At 50.6% G+C, this 21815-nt stretch overlaps 1 protein-coding gene across 2 annotated transcripts in view; it reads left to right on the plus strand.

Annotated features, from left to right (window-relative positions):
- Positions 1–8638: 8638 nt before the first annotated feature.
- Positions 8639–21815, plus strand: part of TNRC6C (trinucleotide repeat containing adaptor 6C) — a 71786-nt gene continuing 58609 nt past the window's right edge. Inside the window, exons 1-2 of one of the 2 annotated variants that reach the window (XM_016143204.2) lie at positions 8639–9244; positions 10001–10022. In XM_016143204.2, coding sequence (XP_015998690.2) covers positions 9107–9244; positions 10001–10022 — 160 coding nt within the window. In that variant the 5' untranslated portion in view covers positions 8639–9106. The remainder of the gene's footprint in view (positions 9245–10000; positions 10023–21815) is intronic. The other variant, XM_036223050.1, reaches the window with a different exon arrangement.

Consider the following 21815-nt stretch of genomic DNA (forward strand, 5'->3'; position numbering starts at 1 on the left):
GAGAAGCCTATGCAGTAATGCGAACACAGAGCGTTCACTGGAAAGCATTGCTAACTGTGCTGGGATTGAAGTAAGGAGGGACCGGCCAGTCACAGTAAAGAAACCTTTTCAAGAATGTAGGAATAGCCGGTACAAGGAGTAAACACTGACCCCCTGGCTGAGGTCCAGACCTCACTGGAGAGGGCACAGCTGTGACTCACAAGATGGAAGGAAAGTCGCTGAGCCAGGGGTGGTCAGGGGAGTTGCTGGATTGGGGGGGCGAGGCAGGGCTGCCGACTCCTGCCAGGAGCAAAACACTGCTCCCACTGTGTCTCTGTAGCGCCCCCTACTGAAAACGCTTACCATCGTGCCAGCTGGCAAAGAAAAAATGGGAAAGGTCCCAGGGTCCAGTTTCACAGAGTGGGCGAAAAGCTGAGTGTGGAGCCAAGAGGCAATAAATCAGTCAATTGCTGGCACAGCTCCCCACCCCCACATTCCTTAGTAGATGGAAGTAGACGCTTTCTGAGGACGCACGCTTGCCGTTGGTTACACAGTACGTATTTTTAAATTTTTTAGCAGCGAAATCGTGATTATTATTAATAACTACTCCATAGCTTGCACACCAGGATGTGCCAGAAAGGACTGCCGTGTCCGGTTGGAGACTTGCTTCTGTTATGTTAAGCGTATTTAAGTGCACGTATTCAAGTGTCATTATATAAATTGACTCTGAAAATGGAGCGACATTAAAAATTATAGTGTCGTTTTTCTGGCTTAATTTGAGGCTACTTTAAACTCGAAATAAAGAAAAGGTTTTCAAAAATGGTACTTAGAACTCCTATACTTATAATTGGCATGTTAATATAGTTATACTAAAACAGTTTTTATAGTGGTGAAAACCATCTGCTGAATTTGATTAGTTTTGAGATAAATCATAATTAGTGCTAAAACCAGTCAGCACTTACTAAGCCTAAATTAAATAAACAGATTGTTGAGAAACTGTTTTTATCAGGATTATTTGGCTACAAGTGACAAAAAGTGACTCTGTATAATTGGGGGGGGGGTTGGAATGGTGAGAGGCGGCCGCGTCCCCGAAGCCAGGCCCGGGGGCCACAGAATCCGGGTAGCAAGTGTGCGTGGGTAGGTTTGTGGGGCGCAGTCAGCGAGAGAAGTCCGTGCCAGCTGCCGAATGCAGGATTAACTGCCACTCATTTCAGGGGTCTCAGTCCGGCGAGTGTCGTGACCGGCCTGGCAGGACCGGGCAAGGACAAGGCACTGAGGTGCCGGGCTGCAGGGCGACATGTTCCTGGGCACAAAGGATGTTTGTCGCGGAGCCTTGATTCTCCGTTTCGCAGCATCTCTGGCGTCAGCTTCATCTTCGGGGCCTCTGGTTAGGAGGTGCCTCTCCCACCTTCCGTTCCCCTGATCCTGAATGCTCATGCAGAGAATTTGGGGGTCTCCTCCAGCTGATTCCTCTCTGGGGTTCCTGCCACTCCGTCCAGCTCCCAGGAGGCCCATCGCCTAGTCCTCTGTTCAGAAGGGAAGGGTTCTCGTCTTAGCTGCGTGAGCCATCACTGCCGCAGCGCAGGGCCGGGGCCGGGGAAAGGGACCCCCGCCTCCCAGGTCTGCGTTCCTCCCCTAGGCCGCCCGCTCGCCTTCGCCCCTCGCGCGTCAGTGGCGCAGAGAGGCCGCAGCGGGCCGACACCCCCCACCCCCGGCCGGACCTGGACGTCTGAAGCCGCTGTTCGTGTTGGCGCTCCGTGCCGTGAACCAAACGGCCACCAGCCTCCTGGCTTGCGGCCATGCGCGGTTATCATGCCCGATTCCCGTGGGCCAGGAAGCCGAGCACGGCTCGGCGGAGCCGGGGCCGGGTTTTCATGGGGGGGGGGGTCGGGGGACCTGCCCTGGGGAGGCGGGCCCTTGCAGCCCCGGGAGTCATGGCAGCTGTTTCTTCAAAGGCAGCACCTGAGAGGGAAACCAAAACCAGTCTGCTAGAAAGACGGTCTTCTCTATCGCGGTTAGGGAGGTGGCGCTCGTCACCTTCCCTGTGTCTAATGGTGAGAAGCAAGGCACCGCCCTCGCTGTCACGGGAGCATCAGGGGGCCCGGGCCTCTGTCAGCTACCGGCCTTCCGCCCTCCGGAGGTAGTGTCGCACCTCCTGGTTCTCACAGGCAGCCCATCTAGTGCTCGGGCCCGCCGTTTCTTGGCCTCCTGTATTTGCTGGTGACCTTTACTTCAGAACCCTGTCCTGTGACTCGAAGTCCCACCCCCGCACGCTCTGCTACATTATTCTGTTTATTTCCGCGGTCTGCCAAGGGGTGAGGCTAATCTGAGCCTTGCCCTCACTTTCCCAGTGGACGCTGCGCCCCCCGAGGTCCGGGACTATTTCACGTCACGTCTTTCTTGCACTGCCTGCAGAGGTTGAGCATTTCCTGCATATAGCGGGTTTCAAACTATGTTGAACAATATTTCTATGACAACCGGACAGGATACCACTTTGTTCCCCTTCCCTTTTTAATTTTGTCTGATAACATTTTATAAGCCCTTCCTAACCTAAACACAGTGAGGAAATTCTAATTGAATTAGCCACTTTCTAAATAGTGGCATATAACACACACGTGCACATGAGCGAGTGGATATTTTAATGACATGACGTTGGAGTCTAACCAGTATAACCTCAGCGTGTAGGCTACGATGGGCCTTGCAGGTGAAACTAAGTTAGGATGAAAATCATTTGCAATTTATGGTAACTAAACCTCAAAAAGAGGCCCACTCTTCTTTATTGGATCCCATTCTTTTGCAAATACAGGGAGTGATCAACTGATAAAATGACTGGAAACTTGGAAGATTTTTTTGCATGAAGTGACCACATTCCCAGTCTACCTACGTGGTTTCACTTAAATCTCTGTTCCTCTCAGAACACCTGTAGTTCAGGAACACTGAGCCGTCACCTTTAGAGGTCCCCTCTACCTATGAGATACCTCCTCCTCCCCAGCCCGTCCCCCTAGCTGCCTCCAGAATGTGTGTTCCTTTCTCCATCCAAATCCGCCTAATCTGATGATTGCTAAATTATTTGAGAATAAAAGAAATTTATGTATCAAAATGCAGGTTATTAAAAACATTCTTTGTAATAAACTCCGCGTAATAGGGACTTACTGCAGTATGCCTCGCTGCACGAGGCATAGGTAGCTATGCCCAGTTTGGCCCTTCGGACTCGCTGCTGTGAGCCCGGAAGTTGAGCTCCATGTCGCGTGTCGTAACCTGGTTTCCACTGCTACTGAGACATTCCCCGAAACAGCGCTGTTTTCTTTAGCTGGATGGGGAAGCTGGAGTTATTTGTAGTGATAATAAACTGGCAATGAAGTGACTGTGCATGAATAGAATGGTTGACTATGGTAACACACTGCGGTGTATGATGTAGTCATTAGAAATAATAGAGCTATCATTTGGAGGAGCAGATGAGGAGAGATTCCCACCCCGCCCCCCAACACATGTCGAATGAGAAAAGCTAGATGCAAAAGAGTTATACGTAATCCAAGTCTTGTAAAACAGTGATCAAATAAAATTATTTGTAAAAATGTTGATATGTATGTCTTCATATTACATGAACAGGGAGAAGACCAGGATATGAACTTGGTGGGTAGCGTGGGGCATCTGGGGGGGGGCCATTTGGTGCAGATGCGAAGGGAGGGCGAAGAATGGGGAAGGGAGGAGTAAATGAGAACCGCGGCGAGCAAAGGTGGTACTGGGAAAAATACACATGTATATAAAATATATACTTAAATGTCATTTTTCTAAAAGTGAAATTAAAAATTAAATGTAAATTAAAACATAAAATTCTCCCAACCCAGTCATTCCTTTTCTTTGTTCTCCTCACAACTTCTCCACATAGAAAAAAGAGTAACTCTCTTACTAGCCCTGAAAGGTAAATAGAAACTTAGTAAATATTACTTGATCATTTCAGAAAACAAAGTTTCTCTTGGAAAGAAAGTATACTTACAGTAGATCTCCTCCGGTATAAAGGTCAGCTCAGATTGTGGGCCAGCAATTGGTACCAGAAATACCCTGAATGATGACAGACAAGTGTTTCTCGGAGCCACAGAAGCAAAAGACAGGCCTGCCACCAAGGTTCTTACAGCCCAGAGGACAGAGGAGGCAGGCACACGGTGCTCATGGAACCAGGACACACAGTCCCCCTGACGGGAACAGCGGAGGGCAGCGCCGGGACGGCCATCGTCCACGCTCTGGCGTTCCGGACATGCTGCTGCTGTAACAGTGATCATTTAACTCGTCAACTATACGAATGTCCTTGAAAGTATAGGTACTCGGCCTCGTTCACTGCTGAAATCCCAGAGCACTCATAATGCCATTTTCCAGGAAATATTTGTTAAATGAACCAGTCCCCCTTTTTGCCCCTGGCACCCACCACAATAATAGTGTATTGTCCTGAAGGGTTGAATTAGTGAGCATGCGAGATGGTCTTAAGGTTTAGGCTTTCCAGGAGAGGACCCGATGAAAATAGCTTAGAAGAACATGGAAGTCCAGAAATAGGAGGTTTCGGTGGAGATAAATACCCGGTACCGTGGAAATAGGAGTGAGGATAGGAAGTTATGGTCAGGACGCAGAATAGTGACACCTGAAATTTAAGCAGCGGAGCACTTCCGGGTGGCTCTGGCCTCGCAGCTAATACTATGGATAAAGCTCGCTGGTAGTCCGGGCTGAAGCTACATGTTTTGGCAATCGAAGCTGCTCCCTCCCCGATCTCCCTGAAGCACGGGCCGCCGTGCAGCCAGTCCAGCCCACGCGCACAAAGCTCTTTGGTTTTTGAGTGCCTCACTTTTAAGCCTGAATGGACAACCAGAACGTACCAGCCAACTGAGAGAATGCTGTTACATCAAAGAGAGTCTAAGAGAAGAAGCATCCAGAAAAGAGATAATACAGGAAATTTAGAGGAACTTCAGAAAACCCCTAATTAAATCCTCAGCTGGAATAGAGATGATTTCACATCCATAAAACAGGAGCAAAGCGTTGTACAAAAAAAGAAAAAAACCACCAGAAAATAAAGTTATTAAAACATTTTTAAGTCTCATGGAATAAGAAACTCCGTAGAAGGATTGGAAGACCAGGCGGAGCCCAGCACCCAGAAAGCTGAGAACAGTGGTAACAAACAGACGCAGCAGAAAATGTAAAAGGGAAGTTATAGATAAGTTATTTAGAAAATGGAAAATGGTTTCGAGAAGATAGAGAAGGGGGAGAAATGCCCCTGTGTTGAAAGCATCAGCCAAAAGCTAAGCACAGATAATGGGGGAGAAAGATGCCCAGGCACGTGATCATGAAATTTCAGGATTCGAGGGGTGGAGAGAGGCTTTAGGAAAAACTCACTGGAAAGACCGAACAGCACAGCGACGCCAGACTTCCCTCGAGTAGGTACTGGGTACTAGAATGCGGCGGCGCAGGACCCGTGCAGGTGGTTTTCAGCCGAGGATTCTGTGTTCGTCCAAGCCGTCAGTGAAAGAAAAAGTCTAAAAACCGTTTTTAGACCTGCACGGTCTCCAAAAATTACCCTCACATACCCTTTCTTGAACAGATACTTGAGGAGGTTTTCCAGCAAATCGAGGGCATAATTCAAGGAAGAAGATGAAGTCACAGGGTGACTGAGTTATTAATGAGTCCAGATTCAGCATTAATGGATAGATGACATGCTTTGCCGAGAAGTTTGCACGTGCTCTTCATTCAGCTTAGTCTGTAAGTTCCTCCTCCTCACTGTCTCAGAAATGGTACCATGACACAAGTTTTATATGAAGAATAACCTGCAGAGTAAGCCTCAGAAAGAGACACGAGTGACCAACGAGCATATGAAAAGATGCTTAACGTCACTCGTCATTAGGGAAGTGCAAATCAAAACCACAGCACGTAATCAGATTATTAAAAACAAACCAGACCGGCGGTGGCCGGGGGCCGGGCCGAGGGCGCCGCGGGGGTGGTTTTGTCTAACGGGGACAGTTTCGGTTTTGCGAGGTGAGGGAGTTCTGGAGATGGTGCAAGTAACACTGCTGAACTGTGCACGTAGAAATGATTACGATAATAAATTTTATGTATATTTTGCCACACAAAAATTTTTTTTTAATTAAGTGGAGGATGTTAGAGAACTCTGACAGAGAGTGCTCCCGATACACAGTGCGCTGGACTGAAGGCTCTGGGAAGATTTGGGAAGGCGGCGGGTTGGGGGCTCGTGTTTTAAACTGGGGGAGGGTGGGGGGTGAAAAAAACATTTTTGTTAGGAAATTAGTACAAGAAGAAAAGAAACACATTAGGAACGCTAGAAAAAAGACAGCAATACAAAAAGCAAAATGTAACCACAGTGTTTCCGTGTTCTTTATAAAGCAAATGCCATTTATTGATTCAACGGAAGGTGGCGGGGTGGGATGTGGGGCGCCGCACGGGCCAAATCCTCGTCTGCCCATCGTTCTAGGGGTGAAATTGCTGGCGTCTCCAGTCGATAGCTCAAGAAGTAGCAGTCCAGGCGTGGCGCTTGAGCGTGGAGGACCCTCCTCCCCGTGTCCACTGGAGTGTGTGATTAGGCGAGAATGGATCACGCAGAGAGTGACGAGGAAGCTCCGACTTGCTAGTTTTTTAAAATAGGTAAGTGCGTGGTCATAGAGAGAATGCTACTAAAGATGCCCGAGAATCCCGATGTGTGGCCTCCACGTCGAGGGCCCGCGGGCTCCGGGAGGGGACAGACAGTCTGTCTTGATACAGACGTTTTTATATCTGGTACGTTTTTCCATGAGCGCGTGTCATTTTATAGAGTGAAATGTGATTTAGTGTTGATTTTTTAAAAATTATTAATGAGAAGTGGCAGGACTTGCACACTGGGAGTCGGGGGTAGAAGTCCCTGCTGGCCGGGGGAGGGGGGGGGTCAGCGAAACGCGGATTAGGGAGCAGCCGCTCGGCTTGTGCCCTGCCGCACGGACGTGAGCCCGGGCCGGGAGTGTGGCGCCTCGTGGCCGGCCGCGCTCTGTGTTTACATTTTATTTACTGTCGCAGTAAGGCCTTAACTCCTGCTGGGGGAATAGCCGACTTTAATTAATTTGATTTTCAAAGTAATAGAATTAAGCAAAAATCGCTTTTATTTCATCTGCCGTTGATCCGTTTTCATGGTGTAGCTCTACGTGCCTGCTCTCAGCAAGCTCGGTGCGTGCAGGTAACCGAGGGCTTTGGTCGCGCCGTCTGTGGATTGATGAGGGGAGTGTGGCAGTGGCTGGCCGCCGGACGCCTGGATTTCAGCCGTTCCCTTTCCCCGAGGCGCGCGGCAGCAGCGTGACAGTTGTCGCAGCGGCCCGTCACGGGGCTTGCCGGGACCCCCTGAGAACGGTGTCGGCGCAGATCTCTCAGGGCCTCTGCACCTTCTCACTTGAAAATATTCCTGGAAAGTATCGTCTAAGGTGATAAATGTGACCGTTCCAGACCCGATGCGTGGGCGGGCCCCCCGTCACAGCGCCCTCTCTCAGCCTGGGCTGCACCCGCAGTCTCTGGAAGCCTTAAGAGCTGCCGGGGCCTGAGCAGCACGCCCCGAGTTCCTGAGAGGGCTGTGGCCCTGGCGCTGGGCGTCTGTAACGCCTCCCGTGAGCAGCCGGGTCGGAGCACCCCTGCTGGACAGGAAGAATCGTCTCTGAGCAGCGCCCTCGTGTTGACTTAAATTACGTTTATTGTGATCGTCTTTAAATAGGTGCACACTGACACGAGGTGGAAATTCCTTATGCATGTAGTTACACTCAAAACACATTTACAAATTAAAAGCAAACTCCAAAATTAATACATTCAGAAGCAGCGGCAGCGGGCGGCGGCGTTTCGCGGAGGCGTGTGTACAGGTCGCTCCTTCTGCTTGGTCTGCCGGAGCCGCCTTCCCGCCCGCATCGGTCTGGGCCCCGTCGGGAGGTGGAAGCCACATGGTCACACAAAGAGGGGAAGTTTATTATAAAGAAAAATTAAACTTTGGTAAAAGAGTAAGTGCAGGAAACTGTGGTGCGGGGGGCCGAGGGTGAGGACTGGAGGGAGGGTGACCGAAGAGCGCCGCCGCCCCAGGGCTGGGGCCCACACGCGCCAGGGAGGGTGTCATCGCCGCCCGCTGGATGACAGCGGCCCCGGGGTGCCCAGGCCCGGCCCAGGAAGGCCACCGCCCGCAGCCAGCGACGTGGGCACACGGGAGGAAGTGGGCGCCCCGGTGACAAGCCACGCCTGTGTGGCTGGGCCTTCGGGTGTGCAGAGGGAGCGGGGCACACCGTGGGTGACGCCGTGGCACTGGGAGGACCGTTAGAGACAGGCGTCGGGGCAGGACAGGCAGCGGCAGGCCCGGAGCACAGTGTCCGTGTTGAAAGGGTCACAGGAGGGGGACGCTGGGCCACACCAGAGCTGCAGGGCTACTGAGCGATTGTCCTTTCTGGGCTGGGGCTACCCTTGGGTCCTCACGGCCGCACGCTGGCCCACCCCCTGCCTCCCGCAGTGTCCCCCCAGTCCCCTCCCCTGACAAAGCCGCCCGCGCCCACGGGAACCGTGTCATGCAGAACGCGTGTGGAGGGCGAGCGCGGGGCGCCGGGCGATGGGCGGATGGCGGGCCCGCCGCCTGGCCCCGGCCCGCTGAGGCTCTGTGCCGCGCTCCAGCGTGTGCCCGCGGCGGCCCGCCACGCTGTGCAGGAACCTTTGTTCAAAACCAGTCGGTTCATCCAACAAACATGGAACTTGGCACGCGTGGGCGTCATCCCCGAAGATTCTGACTGGGTCGGGCCGGAACCCAGGACTCTGTATTTTTAACAGCCCCCCCCCCCCAACTCTGATGATGGTGGACCTGAGGGACACTCTGAGGGATACCGGCCCAGGGCTGGGCTTTGGCCACTATGTCCTGCCCCATGTTGTGCCCTATCACCTGATGAAAGGTTGGCGTCCAGCCAATGTGGGCAGAACGAATGACCGACGACCCGTGAGAGAAGTTGGGGCACCTTCTTTCTGGTCAGCGATGTGCAGCCGTGGGGACTGTCCATTTCTGACACCTCTTCTCAAAGTGTCCTTTATGCCATATGTGAAACAACTTAAAACTACCTGAGGATAATGTGTTTTCATTTTTCGACTTAAAATGGACGTACTAATACCACTTTTCTTTATATGTAATAGGGAGGAAGAACAAGAAACACAAAAAGAGGAACGTTTGATGGAAGAAAAGAAAAAGAAAAAGCAGGAAGAAAAGAAAAAGAAGGAAGGTGCCCAGAAAAAGGTCGGCTGCTCCGCTGCCTCTGCCCCGCGCCTCGCGGTCGCGCGGCCTGTGCGCTGCGGGCTTCGCCCTGCGCGGTCACGGCACCGTGCTGGCTCTGTGACAGCGAGATGTAGTGAGACAGATGCAGGGCGACAGCCGCAGGGTGTCCGTCTGGGGGACCCAGAGGTACCAGAGCTGGGTCGGTGAGGAGTCTGGTCTCAGTTCTCGGTGGTAAAGAACGCTCACCCTGTTCTCCTCAAAACGAACTGTCCAGAACAATCCTGGCTGAGAAATGAGGAAAGGGCCATTCAACTGATTTTATTAGAAAAGCTAGAAATAATTTTGGCATCTTTGGCAGACGCCCTTTTACAGATTCTGTTGGTAAATATTAGAAATTAAAAGCCCCGAATCTCACAGCCGTGCTTGAACTTCGTGGCATTTGACCTGCCACGCTGTGCCGTCCGTTTTTGTTCTCGCTGACCAGTTCGATGTGTCTTGTAACTTAAACTGCGAACCTTTAGGCTGTGTTAAAACATGGAGCTCAGAAGAGCTCCCAGGTGGATCACTTTGCCATTAGATCAGTAGTGGCCTATAATCGATTGAGTAACATGTAGACAAGTATACGTTTTTTCCCAGTAATAAATTTTAATATATTAAATTGGGCAAAAACTTTTTTAAATTTCCAGTATTAAAGTTGGCTTGTAAACGTTCATAGTTGTGTACATTCTACACATTATTATTCATTCCTAAAGAGTTTCTGATTTTTTTTTTTTTCAGGCTGCTGATCAAAAAACCAAAGGTAAGTTTATTTTATTGGGGGGGGGGGACTACATTTTATGGCAGTACCAAACTTTTTATGATGAAGATGACTTTTTCTTTAATCGATGGCTAAAAACAGGCTCTGCCCCTGCCCCTGCATCTGCCTTTTATTCTTCACTGTGAAATTCTTCATTTCTCACTGGTTTTATATCTGCATCTCATGGCATTTGTTTGATCTCAACACCAAAAGAATATTTTAATAGCTTTCTAAGCAACGCTTTACAATTTTTCCCTAGGTTTGATTTCCACCAAACAAGGATTAACCTGATAAATTAATTCAATGTAAATAAGAACAACCAAAGGATAGTGAATTTTTTTAAAGCTTCTAAGTTCTCTTTGCCAACTATTTGTAACAAAAAGAGATGTGATCTTTGTGTATTCCCTCTCTGCTTATTTAATATGTAAGATTTCTTTTTTATTCTCCAAGTCCAGAATTTGCTTATCACTGTCTTAACGGGCGTTGGTGGAAACCCGTAATTCTCACAGCGGCCCGGGCCTCGCCGTCATGTGCTGGAGAATGGGCAAAATGGAAGCGGCGCTGCGAGCCTCCCCGTTTACGCTGACGTGGGTGGGGGCTGTGCAGCGGTGAAGGCCACGCGCTTGGGAGGAGCGTACGCCGGCTCTGGGCAGTCGGGGCCTCGGCCGCGTCACATTTCAGGTGAAAAAGGTGGCAAACGAGCAGCTCCCGCCTCAGCTGTGCACAGGCTGCCCGCGTCCTGCAAGGCCAGGGCTCAGCGCGGCGCGCCCTTCGCCACGGGTCGCCGCTGGTGCTCACGAGTTTCTGTTCCTGTGGCACACACGGACACGGGCACTCAGAGCCTCGCGAATGTCGTCTCCGGCGGTCCCCCTGGAATGCTTTGCCGTCATGTGGCATCTCACAGTCTTCAGAGTAAAGCTCGTGCTGTCTCGGGTGCACTTCACAGCTGAGCAGGGCAGGCGGTGGCTCACCGGGAAGACGCTGAGGCTGACGGCGTGGGGTCACGGCCGGCCCTGCTCCAGCAGTTAGTTAAGGAGGGGACCCCAGGGAGCCAGCCGTCCGAGCCCACGCGGCAGGCCTCGGAGCCCCCGCCGCACGGCCGCACGGATGGCTTCTGGATACTGTGGGTGTTGAAGGGCAGCGTCCTTTTCAAAAAGGATGTGTTTTTCTTTTTCACTCTCAGAAGCACTGTGAATTTACATAACACTTTTTACAAGGGTCCAAAGACTTGTGTCACAGTCACATTTGAATTTATGATCATGATTAAGAAACAATGGTTTCTTTTAATTGTCGTTTAAAAGTAAAGAATTATTGCTCTGAATCATCCATCTCCTTTTTTAAAATAACATTGCACAGCCTGATTCCGTGCCGTCTGTATATTCCGTAGTCATTGTCGTTGTTTTCTTTTCAGATAGTAACGATTGCTTAGGCTGGAATATGATCACGAATTACATTGTCCTATCGCCTTGTACAGTTATTATTTCTGCTACTATCCTGGTGAACGTTTTCATTGCCGACTTCAAACTACTGGTTTTTTGTCTTCTTTTATTTTCTTTAAAATACCGCTCCTCTGGGTACAGTTTGTCAGCACTGTGCTAACTATAACTAGCCTTGGAACAGGTCATAATAATGATTATTAACATCCTAAACAAAAAATGCTTTTCGAATTATAAATAATCTAACAGGGCTGCTAGATCATTCGTTAATTCACAGTTTTCACAGACTCTCTCTTAATACCCGTTCAAATGAAAGCGAACTGCCTGCGAGGCGGCGGTTCCGCGCTTCTGATGGGACGCGTGTGTTACATAGCACGGTCCGGGCCCGACCGAACACGAGCCGGGAGCAGCACGAGCGCTCAGACAGAACACGGATTCGCCCTCCTAGCTTCCTGGCTTTTAAATGTATTTCCCCTGCTCCAGTCTGTATGGGAAGGAGGGCAGTGGCTGCCTCGGCCTTGCTCACCCTTAATCTTCCGGCTCCCAGGACTGTGCATATCAGTAGGCCTGAGATCAGCGCCCTTACTTACTGCTGCTTGTCATGCCGGACCCTAATATTTGACTTTGGCACTTATTTCTAATTGTTCCTGGTGTCGACTCCCACGTACATATGAGTGAACTAAAGCTATGAAAGTTTGCCGGACGCCCCCAAGGCGGCCTCGCGCGTAAAGAGCGGGACTGCTGTGCCCAGAATCGTCCTGGAGATAAACGCCCAGGAAGGGCATGCAGCAGACACTGATGAAGCGTTTACTGTGTCTCGGTACTTCCTGTGCTTCAACACAGCCCAGTGTCAGAGATGCTCAGAGAGGTGTGGTAGCTTAGACAAGGTCACAGAGCTTGTGAGTTGCAGAGCCTGGTTCAGTCCTGCCTCTGACTCTGGAGCCAGCTCATGCTTCCTGGCCAGATGTGACGACCTAGTCCAGAGTCACCAGGAGCTGGAGAACCCTGCCCCCATCGAAAGCCAGCACTCGGAAGTCTCCTGGCCCCAAGTTGCTGGGATGTAGGAATTTAAAGAGTCCAAGAGCTGAGCACTCTTACAGAGAGTCTACAATACAAAGTCGGTTGTGTAATATACTGAATCCATTAACATAGTAAAAGAAGTTTGAATTGATTTTATTGTGATAGTTAGCTCAAACTAGACCAAGTCAATTAGTAATTTCTTTGCAATGTTACCACTCAGTATTAGTGAAGCAATGCCTCCATTATTTGGCATTATATTTGACTTAATTTTCTCAATAACTGAAAGTTAATCCCTTTACATTTTTATTTACTTTAAACATTTTCAGAGAACTCTTTAGAATATATTATTATAGACAAATATGATATATTTCTTTCTCCTAGAGAATAGCTAGCCCAGTCTATTCTTGATCGATTAGTCCTCGTTACAGTGTTAATTACGCTTTAAAAGCGTTTTATATCTGCTATAACCATTGAACTTCAATGACGAATCTTGACGAATCTTGTAAAAGATTAAGGCAAAACTAAGTCTTGCTAGAAATGTATCATTTTTGATGAGCTTAATCTGATACATAGCACGCCCCCACCCCGTCTGAAAACTAGGTTTCTAGAAAGTCTGCTATACAAAGTTACAAATAAAATAAAATTTCATCCCGGGCTTTTTAAAAATCCTAACACGTGATCTCTTTGTTGAAGTCATTTTCTTCTCGTTTTAAGATTCAGGTCAACTGAGAAAGTCTGTTTGAAACACTGTGCTACCCGCGTCCGCAGCCAGCACCCCGCCTGCTGTCGGGGTGCCGTGCCTTCGTCACAGTGGAAGACACTGGTTCAGCTCGGGCTTTGCACCCAAATCATGGGTTCACTCCTGGCTCTCCCCGATCCTCTCCTGCTCTGTACCTGAGAATTCAGTCCTATGCTGGGGTGATAGCCTGCACCCCTACGGAATCTGAGCACGTTTGCGTCCCTGGAAGCTCTTCTTTCTCTGCCCTTTCGTCTTGGGTGGTGGATATTGCAGTCATTTTTTCCTTCTGTGAGGAATGATATAAGTAATGTCGTCTTGTCAGTGTGAACGGAAAGTAGTGACGGTGAGTTTTAAAGCGTGCCCACTTCCATAATCAGATGCAGAGGAAAATAAACAAGCGGGAACCCACATTTCTGCACCAGTTCGGTGGCACTCCTGTTGAGCTGAGGCACGTGATTGCTCTTCGCTCGGTCTTTCAAGGGTCTCAACACGATAATCAGCAGTTAGTATTGATAAATAGCATCAGACCTGTGTTTTCTCGCGTGACACTGTAATAAAATTGGCCAGATTCCTTGAACTTACATGTTTTCATGTCCATATCCACATAACTAAAGCAAATACTATTTCAGGTATGTGAGTTACTCTTAAAGGCAGTAGCTAAAAGTCTAGTCAGCATTCTCAGCACGATGTGTTTTATAAAACATGACATTTTATTTGCCTGTCTACAAAATTCATAAAATCTTGGAGCTTGAAGGATCCTTAGAGGTTATCTAATTCCTGCGTTGAATGGGACATGAGATTCACAGAGGTTAAGTGATTTGCAGAAGTTTTGACAGCTAGGTTGGCAGAACTGGAGCTAGAACCCTTATCTCTTGGTTGTCTGTTATATATTTTTTCAGCTGTCACATGAGGAAGACACAGATATTGTATATCTACCATCAGTATAACCATTTTAGGAAGTAATAAGGCTGCAAGAGATTCCAGGAGATTTATTATCTGAGAGATCTTTATGGGGTGGTGTTTTATTAGGATTTTAAACATTAGAGATGTCTTCCTTTAGTCATGTTGCTCCGTGTTTAGAGTAATTACAGTCGTGTGCTGCGTAGCAGCGTGTCGGGCAGTGACGGACTGCATACCCAGTGGCGGTCCCAGAAAATTATAATGGAGCTGAAAGATGCCTATCACCTGGTGAGATCGCAGCTGGCCTGATGTCATAGAGCAGAGAGTACTCAGGGCTTTGCGTGGCGCTGCCAGTGCTATAGAAGTACAACACATACAGTAATGCACGGTACGTGGCACTCGGTAGTGGTCATCGCCAGGTGCCCGTTACCCGTTTACGTGATTACTATGCTATTATTGTTTTAGCGTGTGCTCTTCCTACTTACTAAACAAAGTTTGCTGTAAAAGTTATGCTGGCGGCAACCTGTCGACCAAGTGTAAATGAAACAGGATGTGTCATTAGAATTAAATGACAACGTTTTATTCGAGGGTCTTAAAACGAATTACAATCCTGGAAACACTACCGGGCAATACCCACTGTTCCAAAGAAAAAAAGAAAAGGTTGGGAGTTTTTATGGTAAAAAGCACATTCTTGAGGAGAATCAGTCCTGCATTCTTAGCTTCTGGACTGGTCCAAGATGGTGATTTTCCAGATGGTGGTCTGGACATGTGAACATCCTTTCCTGAGTTCTTGAGAGGGTTGTTCATAGGGTTGACAGGTTTCCAGTTGCACTGATACACAACTGAAAAGTTAAGTAGGTAAAATCGCTCGCCCACGTCTCTGCCCGCTTTGATTTAAGGAGCTTCTCGGCCCCTGCCGACCCCTTGTCTCCTCACTCCCTCCTCGAGCCTCATGCATCTCGCCTGTGCCGCGTCTGGACTGCGTCGTTTTCTCTGTGCTTGATTCACTCTCGTGTTATTCCGTTCATCTTGGCCCCGACGCGTTTGCACAGTGTGGAAATCTCCTAATGACACTTCTCAGAACCTGTCCCCACTGTTAAGCAATGTGTGACCTTGTTTAATTTTACTCTTAAATCCACGGCAGAAGGAAGATATGATAAATGCATTAATATTTTTTCCATGGTAACAAAAGAGTTTCAAGACGTGGTATTTTCTCCCTAGTATGTAGGCAATTATAAAACTTATTTCAGAAAAACTAAGCAGGCACATAGATATGTTTTTGATTAAATTTTGGAAGAAAGGAGGTAAACGCAGTGCTAACAGGAGCAGCATGCCGCTCTGTCACAGGCCCTTGTGACTGCCTCTTCTCTGGGACACCTCGAGTAGGTCTCAGGTAAAGGCACAGTCGTAGCTCTATTTTGTATGCCTTTTCATCAAACAGCAAACATAAAGGTGATTCCCAAGTTTAGAGAAACTTGGCTTTCCTTAGAGCTATAAACTCTGACCATCTGCTTTCTGAGAAATAATTTATCAGATTACCTTCTGTTTTTTACAATTGAGTTATAACTGACATACGGTAAACTGCACGTATTTAAAGAGAACCGTTGAACATGTTTCGGCACACGCACACCTGTGACACTGTCCCTGCCATCAAGACGACCCCCATCACCCCTGAAACTCCCCCCACCCCCTCCTCCCCCGTCCGTCTGCCGGCAGACACTCTTCTTCCTGTCGCTACGGAGCTGTTCTTTGCTAGACTGCGGGACGAACGGGGCCGTGCGGCGCGGGCGCTTGGCCTCTCTCACGCCGCCGAGGCTTGGGGAGCCCTCCCCGCTCTGCGCGCCAGTAAGCCGCCCCTTCTCGTGCTGAGCAGTGGGCATCGCCTGGCTAGATCACCGTTGGTCGTTGCGTGCATCTGTTCATGGACATTCGGGTGGGTCGTTCCCTGTTTTGAGCTACCCTGAATAAAGCTGCCGGGGCCTTCCGTGTGCCAGTGTCCTAAGGATTGCATGCTTCCGTTTTCCTTTGGCAAATGTGTATGTAGGAGCAGAATGGTTGGATGTTATAAGAGCGAGAAATACGTACCAGAGCTGGTCACTCCTCCAGCGGTCCCCTGGATGGGCTGTGAAAGCAAGCACAGGGAGAAGGGCTGCCTTACCCCAGTCATCCCGGATGCTTCCCGGAGGCCTTGGGGATGGGGCTCCCTTCAGCCGCGTCCTACCAAAAAAGGAGTCGAAACCGGAGAGGTGGGGGCCGGGAGGCAGCCCGTCGGTGGGGCCCGTGTGCCACCTTGAGGACATTAGATTGGGTCTTTTAGACCAGAGGGGACATTGGAGAGCATTAAGCGGCAGAGTGACGTCATGAGATTTATGTTTTAGAAAGAACATGCCTGACTGAAGATGAGTTAAACCGTTGGAGAGAGGACCGGAGGCAGCGGGTGCAGTTAGGCCACTGCAGCGTCCGGACTCCAGGTGACCACGCCGACAGGAGAGGGTCACGGCGGCAGGCAGACCAGGCCGCGCTTAGAAACTAGCTGGGCTGATCATTTCACCCAGCAGTGTTTGTTGAACACCTGCTATTCGCCTGGCATGGTGCCGTTCACAATGGGGAGAGAGATTTAAGAACATAGACGTGCTTCCCACTCCGTGCAGCGTAGAGGCTGACGGGAATGGACGTAACCGCCTGTCACAGTGCTGAGCCTGCCGTGGCTGAGATGGCATCGTTTAGCGAGAGCCTAGAACGCAGGACCCGGGGCTGGGCTGGGGCGTGGGAGCTGGAGGAGGGGGAGAGTGCGGCTGCACCCGCCAGGGCAGACAGGGCCAGGCCGGCCGCGGCCAGAGCCCCAGCCCTGGCTCACTCAGGCCGGGCGCCCGCCCGCCCGGCTGGCTGGAGTGTGGCGTTTGTCCAGGGCCCGGACAACAGCAGCAAAAAGCTGGCATGGCAGGCGAGTGGGCAGCAGCGGGGAGAGTGGCGTCCGGGAGGCTAGAAGTGGATGGGGGCAGCCTGGGCGGGGCGTGATGGAAGGGGTGGGGTTCCTCTTCCTAAGAGCAAACGAAGGCTTTTCAAAAGCAAATGTAGCCTGGCTGTTTTTCCTCCCCTTCCCCAGCCTTGACTGAACGGTGGAGCGGCTCAGCTCGGGCTCCCTCTTCTGGCAGGTTGTCGGATTCTGCACTTTTTAGGGAAAACATCCCAGGATTATTGCAATTTCATAATTAATTTATTAAAGGAAACGTACGCAGTCCCACAGCAGAGGGCAATACACATGCCCCGAGAGAAGGCATGCGAGGCATGATTTCACTTAAACTTTGTGCTTCACGAGATTCGGGATTTGCTGTTTTTGAGCGCTTGTTCAGTCCAGGATGATGCGGCGCGGAGAGGCGAGGTCAGGGTGGAGGCGAGGGAACAGAAGGAAGCCCCACCCCAGGGACCTTTCTGCACCTCATGCCCGTCCAGCGTGTTGTCTCAGTTGGGAAATATTCCAGTTGAGCTGCACATTGAAACCTTGAGAGAGAAGCCAGTGTACGCTAATGCCATACAGGCTACTTGGCTTTAGCATGTGCTGCTAGCGAATTTTTCTGTTTAAATCTTCTAAATCAGCCAGCTGGTGTTTAAAAAAACTTAGGAATATTTGCCTGTATGATTAACAGTACATTTTTTTAGGGTACAAGAGTCCAAGGACCAAGACAAAGTAACCTAATGAAAAGATGCTTAGCGTGAGTAGTCGTTATGAACATAATTTTACTTGAACATTTATATTGCCCACTCTGATATCTTTAGAGTAGCATTTAATTTAATACCTTTTACAGAGGTAGCCGTGTTAGAAGAGAAAATACCTCTGAACAGCGTTTCTCATTAGCAATAGGCACCGAGTTAATGCAGTTCGTGGTTAATGAGTTTGTGCTCGTTTTGAGTTGGGCTCCAAAAGTTGCCATGGTGACAGATCAGCCAGAAGCTGTCAACAGAACAAACAGAAGGCCACCGCTCGTACCCCACTGGGACCGCCGGTAAACGCAGCAGATGGACCCTGGCTGCTCATAGCTGTCTCCGCCTGCCTCTCATTGTTCTAAGGGAACTTCTCGCTGCCATGTCTGTGGCTGTATAGGTTGCAGAAGAAATTGCAGTAATGAAAATATTCCTTGGAATCACTGATTATTTAGCACAGGATAGTTCTCTTTCATAGTTATATTTTCAAATAGTTAATCATATATGTTCGGGTACATTTAAATTTAAAATTTTAAGAATCTCTGAATCTTCATTTATATATTCTGAAATGGCTAGAATTAATCCATGATTTTTGAATTTTTTTTTATTGTCATTGTGTGGTGTCTGTGCACAAGAGAAATTCTCTACTTTATTTACAAAACTTAACTTCTGAGATGTCATAAATTATAGGACGTATTGATTTAATAATGTTTCATTGATAGAATTTGAGAGCGAATGAAGAAACTATATTAAATTTATACACCAATGGTAAGATGCATCCACATTTCAGAAATAAGATGGGTTAAAATGTGTGGGTTTAAATGTCCCTCTGGGTTAACATTTACTACAAAGTTACTTTTAAAACACACCCCTCTAATCCATTGTCCGCGTTAGGCTAATGGTGGTCACCTTTGAGATTCTAGTTCAGGGTATATATGGGTAAGTCCAGTATGGTAAATGCCATAGAAGGAACCCACTGTTCAACACCTGGCTCATGCCATTCACCACGACTTCCAGGTGGATGACTTACCACTTACTAAAAAAAAACATCTGTGCTCGTCACCAGAGTTCAGCCGAAGGACGTAGAAACCATTCTAGCTATTCTAAGCAGAAATGAGTTTAAGTACAGGGAATTGGGTACTTATAAAATCATTGCCAGGTCAGGGGGAAGGGCCATGGCCTAGGCTGGGCTTCCAGAAAGGACTCCTCAGCGTGTCCTCTGCAGAGCTGCTCCTGGGGAAGGGTCCGGAGGCCCCAGGGGCACTGCTGACTGCAGCTGTATGGTTGTCACCACTGCAGCGTCGCTGCAGAAGCTGCCGCCAGCGCTGTGTCCCCTCCCCCGAGGCAGCGATCGGGAACCAGGCCCTGTGCCGAAACTTCCTCCTCCCCAGGGCTGTGCTTACCCTCGGAACTGCGCTCGCATGGACAGAGGGCCCCGGTCACTGCCGGCCAGGTCGCATGCACGCGTCCGTGTCATGGGGGCTGCGGGATAGCTCAGGCCGCCTTCTCGCTGTGCACCAGACCCGTCGGTCCTGTTCTGGTGTGCGCACTGGGGGAGAGGGGACACTTCTGACAGCTGCTCTGTAACGTCTCTTTAAATGATGGATGGTTGTTCATTAATGTTGTATAGCGCTTAACACTTCCCAGACGGTGGAAATGAGAAACCCAGGTTAAAGTGGGGAGGTTCAGGTCCAGAGTAGAGCCCTCCCGCTCCAGTCCCAAAAGCAGCTGTCACTCTCCTAGCCTCCGCGGTAGCTTCCCTGCCCCTCTCCTTCCCTTCTTCATTCTCGTTCATATCTACAGTCCAGTTAACGTGGCTGTTGTTTTCTTAATCAGCCTAAACTACTCCCCATTGCTTCCAAGAGGAGGATCATTGTAACGGACAGAGATCCTTTGCTTGACCAAACCTTAGTCAGGCTACTGAACCTCCTGGCCCGTCTGCCCATCCTCGTAAAATCCAGTTGTCGCGGGAACCAGAACTCCCACCCTCAGCCTGCTCAGCATCCTCGTCCTCCACCGCCCCAGGTGATGTCTGACCCACCCCCAACCTGCCTTCTGCACCCGTCCTGTTAGGTGGGCCACCTGGTGCCTCCTCTGAGTGACCGTCCCTCCCGCGGCCCTCCGGCTCCTTGGCGGTAAGTTCCTGCTCGCCCTCGCTGCGTTCCAGGTTGAGCCCACCCCTCCGCCAGTGTAAAACCCCTTGGCAGCGTCTGCACCCATCGCGACCGCCTTCTCGTCTTTAACAAGTGTCACTGAATTTTTCCCTTTAGCATCATATTAATACTTACAGTGCACTTCTGAGTGCCAGACGCTGTTCCGAACAGTGCTCCACATCCATCGTCAGTCACTCCTCACAGGACCCTCTCAGTAAGATGTTCCCCCAGTTTATCCACCCACATATTACAGATGGCACAGCTGAGGGACAGAGAGGGTAAGTGATTGACCCAGAGTCACCAGCCTGCAAGTGGCAAAGGTAGGGTTTAACTCCGAGTCCACGCTGCACTGAAGAGCAGACAGGCATGGCCATCGCCCCAGGGTGCACGTGGGGACCGGTGCTCCTGGGGGCGGTGTGAGGAGTGCAGGGTCCGGGCGGGAAGCCGGGGCCCTGGTGGAACAGGCGACACCCCTTAAGCCGGGCGTGGGGCACGTGGCGCTTTGTCGATTATTTCGTCTCTGTGCCTTCCGGTGCCTCTTAAGCACTTCCAAATAAACCCTGAAAACGCCGCCTGGGCAGCATGACTGGGGTGTGAAGATGGCAGCGCCCGGCGCCCCCTGCTCGCCTGCTCTGCCAGGTCCCTGGCGAGGAGCTGAGGCCTCAGCTCGCCGGCGTGCTCCTGCAGGACAGCGCAAGGACAGCAGCGCCGCTGCGGGCCACGGTCACCTGTTGTCTCCCAGAGCTGTGCGACGCTGTCGGACAGGGCCGCACGGACAGGTTCTTGGTCAAGGTCGCCTGCTCGGTGAGTCTACACAGCCAGCGGTGGCCACTGCAATTCGACTGTCCACGAGTTTTTAATCAGAGCAGCTGGTCCCTGGAGAACTCGCCCCAGGCTGGAGGCTCCATTGGCGGGACGGGATCCCCGAGGCACGTGACCTCACCAGGCCGCCCCCGCCGGCCCTCCAGCTCCTGGCCCTGCGATGGACTCCAGAACCCTCAGCGCGCCTCCGCTGCCTCTCCCGCGTCGCGCTCCGCCGCAGCCGTGCCCTGAGCCGCGGCCCCAGCGCCGCCGGCCTCGCCCCAGCGCCGGAGCCCGGAGGCCGGGCCCAGCCAGCGCCGGGCGCGCATGCGCACGGGCCGCGCCGCGCCTCCCGGGCTCAACTCCGCCGTCCCTTCCTCGGGAGCTTTTTCCGAGTCCCCGACCTAGATTAGATTCTTTTGTTCCACTGTTAATTTTGTCTTGCTTATCATAACTTGTAAATTTGTAGATCATTTTTAAGAGAATATCTAACTTTTAGTAGACTCTAAACTACAAGGACGGGAACCGTATCTCTGTTTTTCTCAGCGCACCCAGTGCCTGGCACAAAATCGGCACTCGTTAAATCTTTCCTAAAGAAGGAGAGGATAAGTGAGGATGCTGGCATATTTTGTGGGGGTGAAATCATGGCAGGCAGATTAAATTGAGCAACCTGAGTTTGGAGCCTTACGGCCCCTGGCCGGCTCTCCTCGTTTTCCCGGCACTGACACCTGCCGGCTGCGGCTTGCTAGGTGCGCCTGGCATTCGGGGCCCCTCCTCCTCGCCAAGACAGGAGCCTCGCGGCGGGCGTCTGCCCGTTTGGTCACGGGTTCATCTCCCGGCCGGGAAGTGGCGGGGTTATTGACCGATTGAGCGAGGAGCTGGGTGCTGTGAGGGTTTCGAAGGGTGTGGGGACAGCTATAAGCGGTTACGATAAGGGAGCTTTGGCAGACGGCGCGAGGCTGTGGCAGGGGTGGGTGGCACACCTCGTCGCTCTGAGACTGCGCTTGCGGGCCACCTGGGAAGGGGGCTGGAGTGTGGACAGCGC

The sequence above is a fragment of the Rousettus aegyptiacus genome, unplaced genomic scaffold, assembly GCF_014176215.1.
Source record: "Rousettus aegyptiacus isolate mRouAeg1 unplaced genomic scaffold, mRouAeg1.p scaffold_m13_p_6, whole genome shotgun sequence".
Lineage (NCBI taxonomy): Eukaryota > Metazoa > Chordata > Mammalia > Chiroptera > Pteropodidae > Rousettus > Rousettus aegyptiacus.